Source organism: Electrophorus electricus, chromosome 10 (genome assembly GCF_041902795.1).
Source record: "Electrophorus electricus isolate QZ-2024a chromosome 10, ASM4190279v1, whole genome shotgun sequence".
NCBI lineage: Eukaryota > Metazoa > Chordata > Actinopteri > Gymnotiformes > Gymnotidae > Electrophorus > Electrophorus electricus.
Genome location: NC_137506.1, coordinates 28,412,936 through 28,427,712, shown reverse-complemented (window position 1 = coordinate 28,427,712; position 14,777 = coordinate 28,412,936). Strand labels below are relative to the sequence as shown.

General features: G+C 49.8%; 1 protein-coding gene across 8 annotated transcripts in view; it reads left to right on the top strand.

Annotated features, from left to right (window-relative positions):
• Positions 1 to 115: 115 nt before the first annotated feature.
• Positions 116 to 14,777, top strand: part of kidins220a (kinase D-interacting substrate 220a) — a 34,748-nt gene continuing 20,086 nt past the window's right edge. The window contains exons 1-22 of one of the 8 annotated variants that reach the window (XM_035533039.2): positions 116 to 496; positions 3,048 to 3,209; positions 3,498 to 3,596; positions 4,238 to 4,336; positions 5,319 to 5,417; positions 5,608 to 5,706; positions 5,950 to 6,048; positions 6,433 to 6,630; positions 6,752 to 6,850; positions 7,137 to 7,235; positions 7,377 to 7,475; positions 7,655 to 7,832; positions 8,036 to 8,200; positions 8,391 to 8,570; positions 9,271 to 9,436; positions 9,589 to 9,740; positions 9,969 to 10,255; positions 10,558 to 10,698; positions 11,723 to 11,960; positions 12,167 to 12,258; positions 14,012 to 14,156; positions 14,468 to 14,630. In XM_035533039.2, the coding sequence (XP_035388932.1) occupies positions 3,078 to 3,209; positions 3,498 to 3,596; positions 4,238 to 4,336; positions 5,319 to 5,417; positions 5,608 to 5,706; positions 5,950 to 6,048; positions 6,433 to 6,630; positions 6,752 to 6,850; positions 7,137 to 7,235; positions 7,377 to 7,475; positions 7,655 to 7,832; positions 8,036 to 8,200; positions 8,391 to 8,570; positions 9,271 to 9,436; positions 9,589 to 9,740; positions 9,969 to 10,255; positions 10,558 to 10,698; positions 11,723 to 11,960; positions 12,167 to 12,258; positions 14,012 to 14,156; positions 14,468 to 14,630 (3,029 nt within the window). In that variant the 5' untranslated portion in view covers positions 116 to 496; positions 3,048 to 3,077. The remainder of the gene's footprint in view (positions 497 to 3,047; positions 3,210 to 3,497; positions 3,597 to 4,237; positions 4,337 to 5,318; positions 5,418 to 5,607; positions 5,707 to 5,949; positions 6,049 to 6,432; positions 6,631 to 6,751; positions 6,851 to 7,136; positions 7,236 to 7,376; positions 7,476 to 7,654; positions 7,833 to 8,035; positions 8,201 to 8,390; positions 8,571 to 9,270; positions 9,437 to 9,588; positions 9,741 to 9,968; positions 10,256 to 10,557; positions 10,699 to 11,722; positions 11,961 to 12,166; positions 12,259 to 14,011; positions 14,157 to 14,467; positions 14,631 to 14,777) is intronic. The other 7 variants (XM_035533037.2, XM_035533033.2, XM_035533034.2 and 4 more) reach the window with 7 other exon arrangements.

The window sequence follows — 14,777 nt, the reverse complement described above, 5'->3', positions numbered from 1 at the left end:
TGTTGTTTGTTTGTTTTTGGGGGGTGTAGATCTAAAATCTCTTTACATGTTTTCTCGACACTGATTTGGCCTCATTCAAATGATTTGAAACCACCGTTCCAATGGGTGTGGTCACATTTTTGTCCAAGTGTTTTCATGGTCGACTGTGTGTCTTATGTTTTTGACAGTAATTGATCAAACCGGAGGATTAGAATAACTACGATGCGAACACGTTTTCGGTTGGGTGAGAGGTTATTCACAGGTTTCCCCAGTTTAACAGCTTGGATGTGATGTGGATAGTAGCTGTTTGGATGCGTTTGTGCCCAACGACACACTCGCACAGTGCTGTAGGTAGGCGGAGACCTGAGGAGCCACATTCATTCACCAGCCCTTTAGTACAAGATGGCTGTTCTCTAGACGGACAAGTGTATCACATTCAACAGGATTAAAGGGGACAAACACGTCTCGTTGGACAGTAGAGCACCCTGGATCTGGACAGCTGCTTTTTGAAGAAAATGTAAGTTATCCACTGTCGGTGCATAACAACGTTGCTAGATACAGGAGAAGTGAGCGGCTGTTTAAAAAATAAAACAAAAACCAAACTACGAAGTGTTCAATGCTTTCATGTATTTTTAATCTGGTTGGAAGCTATAATGGTTGAGATTTTACAACAGTATCCTTGCTACCTTTTTATATCCGTATACAGCCTAATTTCTAAGTATTTAAATTGAGATTTCGAAGTATTTAACTTGAGTGCAGTTATCGTATGGTACAATTTCCAGTTTAACTATAAAAACACGTTAGGTATAACAACGCCGGTAACTAGTTTCCTTTAGTTCCAACACAGTCGGAACATTTTCTACCTAGACAAGACGCATGCAAGGTTCGCAAAGCTACTAAACTGCTTCGGGAGTCGGGTTTGGTTTGTTTGGCTCCATGCGTGCATAGGGAGCAGTGTCAAGAAGTGACTGACACCAGCGTAAAAACATGCGAACTTGGCTCATCTCCTGCCAGCTAAATTGCGCATCTCGGAGCTGGTGGAATACGCTTCTTTTCCTGAATCTCCAAAATATCTCATTTGTGATTCACAGTGGCGTGAATCTTCAGCCATGCTCTTCTTATAATAAGAGAAGGAACTTTGTTGTGGTGCACACATGGAAACTCGTCCTCAGCAGCTTTGCACCCGTACTTATAATAGCTGGCGGGTAAAATTACAGGAACGTCTTACTGAATCTGCCCACACTCATCTGCTAACAGACGGTGAATGAGGTGGGATTTTAGCCCAGTGCTGCTGTAAAATTTAGATTATACAAAACAGCACGTTGGAAAAATACCGCGCTCTTGAACACGTTTCTTGTTGTATCAGAGAGAGAGAATGTACACCATGATGGTAGTTTGTGGTGCAGCTCCACCGATGGCTCAGTGATGCGTGTAATCCATGCTCACACCGGCGAGGCGTTAGGTCTTCCGTTAGAGACAGAGGAGGAGTGGTGTTAGTTAGTATCGTGCATAATTCATGGTGACCGGGAGTGACATGCCGTACCCTTTGCACGCGCTCCGACTGACCTCGCGAGCAGGGTGGTGGTGGTGGTTGTTTTTTTGTTTGTTTTGTTTTGTTTTGTGTTGTTTTTGGGTTTTTTTCCCCCCACCAGCACAGAAACGGGGCCGGCTCCAGAAACCCAAGTTTGACACACCAGGCGAGTTCTCTCCGAGTTTGGGGTAGCTGGCTTGACACATTGCCACATCTTATCTGTACCGGTGGCTGGGGGTGAACCTTGCTCCCGCGAGGTCCAGGCGCGCGGCTCCGCAGCGCATTGGCCTCTCCAGGCGTCGTGAACGCGCTTGCTCTCGAGGTGGCAGCTGCTGTGGGGTGCGTGGAAGCAGTGATGGGTGTGTCATCAGTTCAGAGCTAGAAACAAAGCCGAGGAAATGGCTTTGTTTGGTAACTCTCTGCAGACGATTTTGTTCACTTATGCTTTTATTTATTTTTGTTTGATTATCTATTTACTTATTTAGGTTTTAATATTTATTTGTTATTCAAGAGCTCTATGCGCATTTAAGTAACGTGCCGTTCTTTTATTGCATTATGATGCACTGATTCCCTCTGTCTCGCCTCAGTGATCTCTTAATACAACTTAGCCATGCTTTTGGCAATTTTGACTGTAAGCCGAAATTTAAGGAAAAATCTAAGGAAAACTGCCCACATTCAAAATTACTCAGAGGCTTTAAACCAGTGTCCACTTATTGAATGCACAAAGCCATTATAAAAGCATAGTATTACAAAGGGTGTGACTGTAGATGTTTCAAGAAATCTCATGCACTATTTGGATTTTATCCTCACTGAACTCCTGGAAACCTTCTCCCTACAGGCAGCTCTAATGGGCTTCCAACTGTGGTCAGCATGATTAGTGGTTTGGATACTTGTTGGTTTAGAGCACAAATAAATGTCATTTTCCATCCCCTTTTCATGCTTATTTTACTGTGACTGTCCTGTTAATGCACCTCAAAGTGAGAGAACTGTTTTTGGAGCAGTTTAGGTACTTTGGCCTTAAGTCAAAGTACCTGTGCCGAATGACTGATCTAGGATCAGCACACCCATTTTCAGATTCTCCATGAATGCATGCCCTAAGATAGCATGCTCGCTAACAGTTTGCTCAGACTAAGCTCTGTTCCCTACTAAGGTGCCTTAAAATGGTTAGGCCACTGCTGCAGGAGATTACATGTAAGTAGAATGCCTGTTCATTCAACAACTTGTGAAGCAGGGCAGAAAACAAGAACTGACCTACCTTTGAACAGTCAGCATTGACATCCCTTAGCTTCATGTCACACGGCCTGTCTGTCTGTTAATCACTGCTGATAAGGTTGTCTCCTGCTGCCCATAAAGCTCCCGGGTAGGTCATCATTAGCCAGAGCAGCCTGCACTCTGGGGCAGAGTCAGCTCTCAGCAACCGAGCCCATTATCGTTCACTGTTGGAGAAGAAAAGCAGGGCCCATCCCGTTCGACCGTAATTGCATGGACAGGATCGTTCCTGTTCTGCTCTAATGTGTCCTCCCCTGCTCCCTGGCAGCGCTCGAGGGGCGAGTTCGGCTCCGTGGACATGGACACGACAGGCTCCCTGAAGACGACAGTCATGGCCTCCCAGAGCATCTTCAGCCATGTGGAGGAGGAGAACCTGCCAGCCCTGCGGGCCTACCTGGACAAGCATCGCGAGGTGGACAGCAGGAGCGAAGTCAGTGGGGGTGGTGGTGGTGGTGGTGGTGGTGATGGTGGGGGGGGGGGGGTGGCGTTTTGAGGAAACGGCAGGAAATGGTTGGAGGACGTTTAAGGGTGTGTTTAGGTGGTACGCACTTCGGCTCTGTGACGTGTTGTGTATGCAGCATTTCTGAAAAGGCACGGCTTAACCCTCTAACACCGTAGTTTGTTATTAAGGTGTGTGACATCGAGGCATAGACTCGCACTGCTCGGAGTGTGTGTATGGCTGAACGCGGGCTGCACGTGTGTTGTTCTTGCCGTTCAGAATGGGCAGACTCCTCTGATGGTGGCAGCTGAGCAGGGCAGTCTGGAGATAGTGCAGGAGCTTGTTAAAAGAGGAGCCAACGTTAACCTGGATGATGTGGTACGTGCTGTTCCAGGTTCCACCTCTAACACTCATGTTGTCTTGCACAACAGCTTCGGTAATGATTTTCAGGGGAAAGGATCAATACCACCAATCAATCGACAGAACAGTAACAAGAACCTTCTGAGTTAGACATTTACCACAAATTAAGATGTCGCTCATGTAAACGTGGGAAGGTGTCACTCAGGATCCATGGTCCTTTTACACAGAGTAGCTCAGCTTTCTGAGATTTTTAATAGCAGTAACGACTTTGAGACCATTTGCCTTGTCTGTGTGTCACTCTGAGTGGATCTGCACTAAGCTGCTAGATTCTCCAAAGCTAGCTCAACAAGCAGGCAGGCTCCAGAGCCGTGTAATTGGCATGCAGATCCGTGATTCAGCAAATGACTGGGTGACCATATTCAACACACACACACACACACACACACACACACACACACACACACACACCCTCAGTACCTCACGGTAGCTCCAGCACCTCTGTCTTCATCCTGCACTGTTGCCTGTAGAGTTGGGGCACTCATGACTACTTGGTATGACCAGCTGGTATGTTCTGCAGCTCTGTGAGTCCTTCAGACGAGGACCGTTCAGGCGTTGATGGCCGAAGGCCTTTTGTGTGAACGTTTTGTTCTGGGTTGTAGGATTGCTGGACTGCCCTGATTTCTTCTGCCAAGGAGGGCCACGTTGAAGTGGTGAAGGAGCTGTTGGCCAACAATGCAAATCTGGAGCACAAAGACATGGTAAACAAATCACCACGTATTAACTGCAGTACCTCATTAAGTATGTATACGGTGTACATCTTATGGCAATGTGTATGTATACAGGGTATGTTCTATGGCATTGTGTATGTTATACATATGCATATATTGTAATTGAATAACTTTTAGGTCTTGGAGTCATCAGCATGAGAGATCTTTTTTTAGTTCCATTGTTTGCAAAAAGGGTGAAGGTAACATGGCTTCGTTTCAGTTCAAGTCGTTTTATTCCAGACCTCTGAATTTTATTTTCGTCTTTGTCTAAGGCACCCGCAGCCCCATGCTTCCAAATCCTTACGTCAGCTTTGTAGCAAACAAACCGGTGGAGACATTTTCTCTTTAATCCATTTAATGTGCCTACGAGATTTATGCAGTTTCTGTAATGATTCTTCCTTTCCCCTTCTTTGTGTATTTTACTGTGCTGGTTTTAACCGGTTTTAGCTCGATGCCCTATTACACCAAAAAGAGTATCAGAGATTCATACCAAATGTTTCCAAATGGGAATTGAATTTCATCAGCAACACTGCCTGGAATATGTTAACTCAATTTCTGTGTTCCTAGAAAGCAGGAAATCCTGTCTCCACATGACCTGTTAATGTCTTCTGCATAGCACTGTTGTGTAAGCCTCAACTTCAGCAAATCATGTGTAAAGGAGTGTTTTTTTTAATTTACCATTTCTGGTGGCACCATTTCTGCTTATTCCAGACGTTTTGCCAGTGTGTTGCGCACGTTTATAATTTCCTGAAGCAGTGTTGTCTGGGAAAGTGTGTTGTGGTTGTTGAGGTGCCAGTGTGTCGCTAGCACAGCGCTAATAATAACGGGCTGAGTGTGTGCCCAAAACCTGCAATCTGAGTAACACTCTGACTCAGCCCAATGCTGTTTATGAAAACAATCTAGAGGCTGACCTGTGTGTGTGTGTGTGTGTGTGTGTGTGTGTGTGTGTGTGTGCGCGCACGCATGGTCCTAGGGCGGCTGGACTGCTCTTATGTGGGCGGCCTATAAGGGCCGTGCGGAGGTCGCCCGTCTGTTGCTGGAGAAGGGCGCAAACCCCAGCATCACCGGACAGGTGCGTTACAAATAGCAGCACTGTTCCTAGCTGCTTAGAGTGGCCTTCTGTTTACAGCGTTCACTTGAAATTGCTTGTGTTATTTTGAGTGTGTGTGTGATGTTACAATTTGGCAAGGAGGTGCACATACACATTTGTGTGTGTGTGTGTGAGAGAGAGATACCAAATCCATGTGTGTTTTCCCCTACAGTACAGTGTATACCCCATCATTTGGGCAGCTGGTAGAGGGCACGCAGAGATTGTCAAACTGCTGCTACAACACGGGGCTAAAGTCAACTGCTCTGATAAGGTGACTACCCACCCGCCCCAATCCGAAGAGAAGCTGTGCATGTCTTGGAGCACTGAATCACTTTTATTTATGTAAACCCGCTCTCCCAAAACATCAGATATACACTGAAATTTGCACTCACATTCTCGCGTGTGATGGCAACTGTAAAGAAATGCGCTGCGTTAATGCTAAAACGAAACAGAATCGACAGTGCCCTGTGCATCAGGTTCCGGCGACTAACTTTGGCCCTCCCCTCCCCATCAGTATGGCACCACAGCACTGATCTGGGCGGCCAGGAGAGGCCACTATGACTGTGTGCTTCACCTTCTGGAGAACGGCGCCAACGTGGACCAGGAGGGGGCGGTGCGTTTCCTGTCTCATGCAAAATTAGTGTCTGCCGTCTGGGCACGTTATATTAGCGGTTATGGTGGGGTTTTGGATGGTCATACACAAGTTGCTATAGGTAAGAGTGTCTTTCCACATGCCGCTGATGTAAACGGAGATGCTGTGCGACCGTATGTATATAGTCTCATGCAGTGTGTTTCTGAGGACTGTGCCCTCATGTAAAATTGCTGGCTATTAACACATTGGACCAATCAGTGACTTAAATTCTTCGGTTTGTAATAAAAAAAAAAAAAAAAAAAAAAAAAAAAAAAAAAAAAAAAAAAAGCGGGAGGATGGTAGCTGTCTTTAAAACAGTCAAGTGGTGTGTGTGTGTGTGTGTGTGTGTGTGCGTGGCCGGGTCAGAACTCGATGACGGCGCTGATTGTGGCGGTGCGCGGTGGCTACAGCAGGGTGGTTAAGGAGCTACTGAAGAGGAACCCCAACGTCAACATGACAGACAAGGACGGCAACACGGCGCTGATGATCGCCGCCATGGAGGGCCACGCGGAGGTGGTGCAGGACCTGCTGGACGCCGACGCCTACGTCAACATCCCAGACCGGGTGTGTGCCGCCGCTGCCTCTCGGCCTAGACCACGCGAATGTCCATGTTCCACTGTGGCTCTAACCTGGTGTGTGTGTGTGTGTGTGTGTGTGTGTGTGTGTGTGCGCGTGTGCGCATTAGAGTGGAGACACGGTTCTGATTGCAGCAGTGAGGGGAGGCCATGTGGAGATCGTGCGAGCTCTGCTACATAAATACGCAGATATTGACGTCAGAGGCCAGGTACTGGCGAAACTCCCTCATCCTTAAAGCCTTCCTTCTGCACGCCTGCCCGAACGCTGCCCTGATCCAGAGCAGCCCGCGTGGCCTTAATGTTCTGCTCTCGTACACGGACAGCATCAGTCATGCCTTACTCGGTCCCAAAAGGATTCAAGAGCCATAATGATCATAAACAAAAATAAAGTCTTGTACCAGGGGAAAAGCAGGCACATTTTCACTTTGACACGCATGTTTAAATATAACAGAAGTACTGCTATGACTACATCAACCCATGGACCTTTTCATGCAGGACAGCAAGACTGCCCTCTACTGGGCAGTAGAAAAAGGCAACTCCATCATGGTAAGAGATATCCTGCAGTGTAACCCAGACACAGAGGCCTGCACCAAGGTAAGTCTACCAGCTTGACTTCTCAAAGCACAGTATAGCACTAGCTTTTGGTCTTTATGGTTTTAAGCTGCTTCTGCTGAAAACACGAGCATCTCCTGCCTGTCTGTGTTTTGAAACTGCTGTTGTCGTCCTGGGCGGTAGGAGGGGGAGACTCCACTTATTAAAGCTACCAAGATGAGGAACATGGAGATCGTTGAGCTTCTTCTCGACAAAGGAGCGAAGGTGTCTGCTGTGGACAGGGTAACTACAACTGCGTTCTAGAAAAGCTAATTTAAAGACATTACATTTAAAAAAAAAAAATTTTTTTTAAACATGGCTCAATCAGTTTCAATTCCGGACATAATCCAGCTTTGGTGTAGTTTTTGTGCGGTGATTATTAGTGTGTGGTAAATAATAAAGGGGTGAACGCCGTCTCCCAGAAAGGAGACACGGCCCTGCACATCGCCATCCGGGGGCGGAGCAGGAAGCTGGCTGAGCTGCTTCTGCGGAATCCCAAAGACGGCCGCCTGCTCTACAAACCCAACAAGCAGGGCGAGACGCCGTACAACATCGACTGCACGCACCAGAAGAGCATCCTCACCCAGATCTTCGGAGCCAGTGAGTATCCTCTCGAACGGTGCGGCCGCTGCGTCCGGACACGCGGGGCTCCGCGGTCGGACCGGAGCCGTGCCCGGACACGGCGGCGCCGTTTGAGAGGAAGCGTTCAGAGCCTTCCCCGGAACAGTTCGGCTGTAAACCTTGACGAGTGAGAATCGAAGTCCTGCGTCTGTGCAACGGCTGTGACCTCTGACCCTTCGCAGAGCACCTGTCGCCTTCGGAGTGTGACGGGGACATGCTGGGTTACGACCTGTACAGCAGCGCGCTGGCCGACATCCTGAGCGAGCCCACCATGCAGCCACCCATCTGCGTGGGCCTCTACGCCCAGTGGGGCAGCGGCAAGTCCTTCTTGCTCAAGAAGCTGGAGGGTAAAGGAACATTCCATCCAGTCCAGCCACCACTAACCTCTCAACCAGCATAAACAAACTAACCTTTCTCACCCCGTGTCGAGTGAAATTTTCCTTTATCGAGTGTTGCCGGATCGTTGTGATTTGATGGTTTTTGTTTTGTTTTGTTTTTCTTCTTTCTTTTCGCTTTGTTTGGGGCTGTCTCCTTCAGACGAGATGAAGACCTTCGCTGGCCAGCAGGTGGAGCCGTTGCTACAGTTCTCCTGGCTGATGGTGGCGCTGACGCTGCTCATGTGCGGCTCCGTAGCCATGATCCTGGGTTTCACCGTCGACCCGCGGCTGGCCAGCGCCGTGGCCCTGAGCTTGCTCGCTCTGCTCTATGTCTTCTTTGGTGAGAGACTGGCGGACTGTAGAGCTGTTGAGGGGTAATATGTTGTCAGCCTTTTTCAAAACGGTGACTCTTGGCAAAGGGGAAATATGATGGATTATGAACACAATGTTGAGGGATGCAAACAAGTCATTGTCGTGTAAAACGTTTGGCAAATTCTGGGCTTAACACGAGACTTGTACCTGAATTAAAATGTACTTCTCAGTTCCACAGAGCTAACTCCCAGCTAGGCAGAGTCTGTGGCTACCCTATTTGGTTCTATGAAACGCATCATTTTAAGTTCTCCGCACATTGTGAAGTAAGAGCTGAATTGGAGTGATGAACTGCTATACGGTACCCCGTCCCTTCCTCATATGAACCCTTTAAAGCTATTTAACACATGAGAGCTAGAGGCAGGGACAGGCAGATGCGTTCCATTAAATAGTTTTCCCAGCAAATCAAATTACCCAGCCTGTGTTCAATATTTGCTATAACCAGTAGGGATTTTGTGATTCTATACCACCAGAGGGCAGTGTTGTATTTTGGGTGAATATTTGTACGTGCAACACAGAAATTAGGTTCCTGTGTCTTAATCTTCTCCCGTCACGTGTGTCTTCCACAAACTTTCCTTTGTTCAAAATCGCAGCGTTTGGTGCACGGCCACGTGGCCAGATACCGCGTGTGTTGTGCGCGTGTGAGCCGTACTGTTATGGCTTGTGCGCAGTGCTGGTGTACTTTGGCGGGCGGAAAGAGGGCGAGAGCTGGAGTTGGGCGTGGCTCCTGAGCACCCGGCTGGCACGCCACATCGGCTACCTGGAGCTGCTGCTCAAGCTCGCGTTCGTGAACCCCCCGGAGCTTCCCGAGCAGACCACCAAGGCCCTGCCCGTCAGGTGCTGCCCACGGAGCCGTATCTAAAGGATCCCCCTCCTACAAACCACCTCTCTGTTCCTTCTTGCAGTATAGTGTTCATGAAGGTCGGTGTTTATGCTTGGTAACGTGTGTGTGTGTGTGTGTGTGTGTGTGTTTGTGTTTGTGGCTTCAGGTTCCTGTTCACCGACTACAACCGCCTGTCGAGCGTGGGCGGGGAGACTTCCATGGCGGAGATGATTGCCACTCTGTCAGACGCGTGCGAGAAAGAGTTTGGCTTCATGGCCACCAGACTCTTCAGGGTCTTCAAAAACGATGAGACGCAAGGTCTGTGCCCACTACTTTTGTTTATACCAACTGGAAATTCAAGGATTTACTGCCGTGCCAAAAGTTTGTGTCCTCAACATGTTTGCCCAGTCACTCTAAAGGCGCAGCGTGGCTAACTGTCCAGCAGGGGGAGAGACGGTGAAGAAATGCCACCAATACCAGGCCTTAGAGCTTTAGCCCAAGCAGTCCCTGGCAAAACCTCTATCCCTAACTCACCTCCCCCCCCAGGGAAGAAGTGGAAGAAGACTTGCTGCGTCCCGTCCTTCGTGCTGTTCGGCCTAACGCTGGCGTGTCTTGCCACCGGCATGACCCTGCTGGCCATCTTCAAGGTGGAGGCGGCCAACGCCACGGTCAACGGCGTATTGGTGACCATGGCCAGCGTGGTGGGCTTGGCCCTGCTGCTCAACTGCAGGACGTGGTGGCAGGTGGGCGACTCGGTGCTGCGCTCGCAGAGGAAGCGGCTGCATGCCGCTGCCAACAGCATGCACAGGCTGAAGAGCGAGGGATTCATGAAGGTGAGTGGCAGAGCCCTGGGGAGCTGTGCCCCATCCCCTGGCTCAGGCTGCAGGCTTGATGTACATGCAAGGGAACCGAAAGACTCGGATAGAAGTTTTTGGTTTCACGTTGGTTTTTGTATGATCATTTGGACAATTCTTTTTTCGGGCAGGGGGAGTGTTGGTTTTAAGTCATTATTGATTTATAAAAGTTTGAAAGTAACTTGGTAAATCTTTTGGATTCCTGAGAAGCAGCAGTTGGCCCATGGCTGCATGCATGTGCAGTTGGTTCGTGTGGTAGTTTGTCTGGGTTCCTCTGCCAGGTGCTGAAGTGTGAAGTAGAGCTGATGGCGAAGCTGGCGAAGACCATTGACGGCTTCACTCAGAATCAGACGCGCCTGGTCGTCATCATCGATGGCCTGGACTCCTGCGAGCAGGACAGAGTATTGCAGATGCTGGATACGGTGTGTGTTTGTGCGATTGTGTATTAGTTTGTTTACGTCTACTCTTGTAGTCCTTGGTTAAGTTTCAAAACCATGAATGCCTTGTCACACCCTTCGTCACATCATTTCCTCATCTGTGTGCCATTATCCAAATGCATAAAGAATACGTCTCGATCTGACAGAACAGTAAACACCGTCATCAATCTCTTATTAACACACTTGAACCGCTCACCATAGCTATCAGAGTTCACATTCATATAGCCCAGAAAGTTCAGATTCCTCTTTCCCAGCTGGGGTAATACAATTTCCTTCAGCCAAACGTTATTATTTGGGGGTCTAATACCCTGGTGTTGGCAGCGTCCTCTCTGCTAATGAAATCTCCCTCCTTACAGAGAGACTGAAACCATCTCAAGGTCTCCTTTGTGGAGCAATTAGCCACCATCCCATTTTTATTTGTCTCCAATTTTGACAGGAATTATGAAATTGATTTGGTATTATTGCAAACTAAACGTTTTTCCACGGGCTGGTGCTATTGTCCCATAACAAAGGATTTCCGTAACTGTGACTGAGCAGGCAGGGGCTGGCAGGATTATGGGAATGAGACAACGGGGTTACTGTGCGTGGCTGCAGCATAAGCAAATATTTGGGCGTAGCGCAGGAGGTGGTCAGCAGTAATGAACTTCATAAACGGAGCGCGAATCCGAGTCCTGTGACACTTGGCCACGCTACAGCCCTGCAGCCGTCCGGAAAGTCCCCAGCACCGTGCTATGGCTGCGTCAGCCTTTCCGCACACCACTCGCTGTCCGTTTCTTTTGCGTGCACACACATTGGCTAGTTGGAGGCCAGTGCACGAATGAACTTCATTATGTCCGGGATTTATGGTAGCGGATGGGCTGATTTTAAGATGCGAGTTCACCTGTTGATCTCACATAGCGGCTTTCTCAGACATGATTAGCGTCCAGTCACCCCTGCTCATACCTGCGTGTGTGCGTGTGCATGTGTGCGTGTGTGTGCGCGTGTGTTGGCTGCTGTCGTTTGGGTGCAGGTGAGGGTGCTCTTCTCCAAGGGCCCCTTCATCTCCATCTTCGCCAGCGACCCTCACATCATCATCAAGGCCATCAACCAGAACCTGAACAGCGTGCTGCGGGACTCCAACATCAACGGGCACGACTACATGCGCAACATCGTGCACCTGCCCGTCTTTCTCAACAGCCGCGGCCTCAGCACGGCCAAGAAGCTCTGCATGGCCGCGCCTGCCAACTGCGACCTGCTCGCCACCGAGGGCAAGTGCTCGTTCTCTGCCCACTCGCTACGCCAAGCGATGCCCGCCAGGGTCGCCGTAGTTTAAGACTTTCCTAAGTTTCAGAGAGGTTTTCTAACGCAGTCATGTGTCCTTATCGTGAGAACGCGTGACCGATGTGGATCTGATTAGCTCTGGAACTGTCGAATCTAATTTTGTGCGTCTGCTTGTGTAACTGTGTTGCTGCAGCATGGCACGAGGACTTGGACAGAAAGTTCCAGTCTCAGAACAGTCTCGGGGAGCAGGCCAAGCAGGGCAGCAAGACAGCTCTGAACCGGAGGGTAAGGTTTGACTGGCCCACCGGCCAGAAATGAGCCCCTGAGCCTCAGGGCTAATCAGCAAATTGTACACAAATGCAATGGGGGGAAAAAAGGGCTTGGAGAAAGCACTGAGAGTTTGCTTGTGTGCTCAGACAGGGACCAGACGTAGCCGAGCGCTCGGTTATATACCTGGCTCGGTGAAAGCCGCTAATGCCAACCTGCAAAGTTAACGGAGGGACGTTCCAAACAGCAGCCCACCAAGCAAGCGTATGACTGGAGCCACATTTGCGCACGTGTTTGTCGCTGTTGTGGGGGTAGGGGTGGCATTGGAGGCTGGTTAGGGTGGTGCTGTCGGAGCCCTCGGTTGTCGCCGAAGCGCGTCTATAATTGATTTAATGTCTGTTTACCCTTCCCCACTGAGATGCCACTGGCTAATGACAGGGTGCCGCAGCACTGGGGCTCTGTGACATAGCTCTCGCACGGCCCGCGTCTGGCGGGAGGCTAAGTGGCTCTGTTCGCTTGCCTCGCTGATGGATCGGCCCGGCGCTCGCCTCCAGCGAGCGGGGGAGGAGCGCTTGCCACCCCACCGCGCCGCCGCCTACCTCTCACCCCGGCCCCTCATCCTCGCTTTGAAAGAGGAAGGTCAGGCTTCACCAGTTTGGGATTAGCCCATCGAGGCGATTGCAGGCTTTGCAGCGTGAAAGGGGCATCGGCCCTTTACCTGCACACAGCCCGGCTCCGCAAGGCTAATGGGAACGTTTAGCTAAACGGGCAATGAGGTTGGTCCGGAATCTCAGCATCCGCGCTGGGGGCGGCTTAAAGCAGGCTGAGGTCCACACATTTCAGCGAGGTCCTTTTTTGCTCTTAATGCAGGAGAAGTTTTGCTCAGGAGCTCAGATTATAATCCTTGTTCCGCTCTTATATCGGGCGGTCCCGATTTCCAGTCTGCTAGCTTCTGCACATTTAGGAGGAGGTCAGGTCTTGTCCAGCAGTGTGCAGCCTGCCCACTCATCAACGCAGCTTTGGCCTCGCGCTCCAGCCTAAAAGCCCGCCCTGGCACGAGGTTGGCATCAGGGATATCAAAGTGCGCATTGAGATTGCACTTCCCTAGAGCTTTTGCTCCGTCCACTGCTCCAACGCCGCCATCCCCCCGCCCCGTGGGCTCCTTGCGCGCCCTAGAGCAGATATCCAGGGCGCCAGGCTGCCAGGCACTCCACACCACGAGCAGAGAGGCCCATGAGAAGTCACACCCGGCATGGGTGTGTTTTCCCGTCTCATCTGGGTCTCATTTCAGCTCCGTTTTTTTTCCCCCCCCTTTCTGAGCTTTTAAATCTGACTGGAGAAAAGTCGCTCAGGAGAGATGGAGTGGCTGTATGGAAGAGAGGAGGTGAGAACCACGATGCATTATTCGCCATGCCGTGAATAAATGTGGTGAATGGTGGAAAGACATTTCCTGTCCTGTATGAGTCTGATCGTTAATGCGTCTCAGAAAGATCAGCTAGCCGGTCTTCCACACACCCCGTTGTTTTTGATGCGTTCTCTACTCGGTATCCTGTGCAGGAGGTTTTTTTTTTTTTAATCTATCAGCACGCCTCATACGTCAACAGTTCGGACGATAATGGAACACGCTGTACCTGTGTGAAAGTACCGTGTTGTGATTTTGAAAGCTGTGTACTAACAGTAGGCTGGTTAATCGTAAACAGTACGTGGTGTGCGGTAAGGCTGGAAGGCTGTGTGTGTGAGACCATGTCCACTCTGCCTGTTTGGCGTGTAGGACACGTACCGGCGACGGCAGATGCAGCGCACCGTCACGCGTCAGATGTCCTTTGACCTGACCAAGCTGCTGGCCACCGAGGACTGGTTCAGCGACATCAGTCCTCAGACCATGAGGAGACTGCTCAACATCGTCTCAGTCACAGGTTACTGCCACTAACACGTCCCCGAGACAGAGGAGACGGTGGATGTCTCCGGGGTCCGGCTGACTCATATTAAGTATGCAGATGGTGAAGTCTGTATGGGTAGCATTGAGGTTTTTTAAACACTTTGAGAGTTTGTGTGTGTACGTGTGTGCTTTTTTTTTAATATATATATATAAAACAATATATAATAACATGCAAATGTTATGAAACCTCAAATGTGTTGCCGTTGCAGTCGTCACCATCGTTCTCAAGAGTGATCATACAGATGGTTTGCCATGCTCGCTGAGGCGACTTGCATTGTGTGGTCACAGGGCGCCTCCTCCGAGCCAATCAGATCACCTTCAACTGGGACCGGCTGGCGTTGTGGATCAACCTGACAGAGGAGTGGCCCTACCGCACCTCCTGGCTCCTCCTCTTCCTGGAGGAGAACGACATCGTCTCAGACCAGGTCACCCTCAAGACTGTCTACGAGAGGTCAGCCTCTGGGACCGCCCCCTTGCACGCGTGCCGGTCTGCTTCCTAGCACGTCTTGAGAGAAGCCACAGTAGAGGGAAACTTCTTTTTTTTCTTTGGCTCGTAAAAATAGCTGTTGGATTAAAATCCCAGTCAGCACTTATAAGT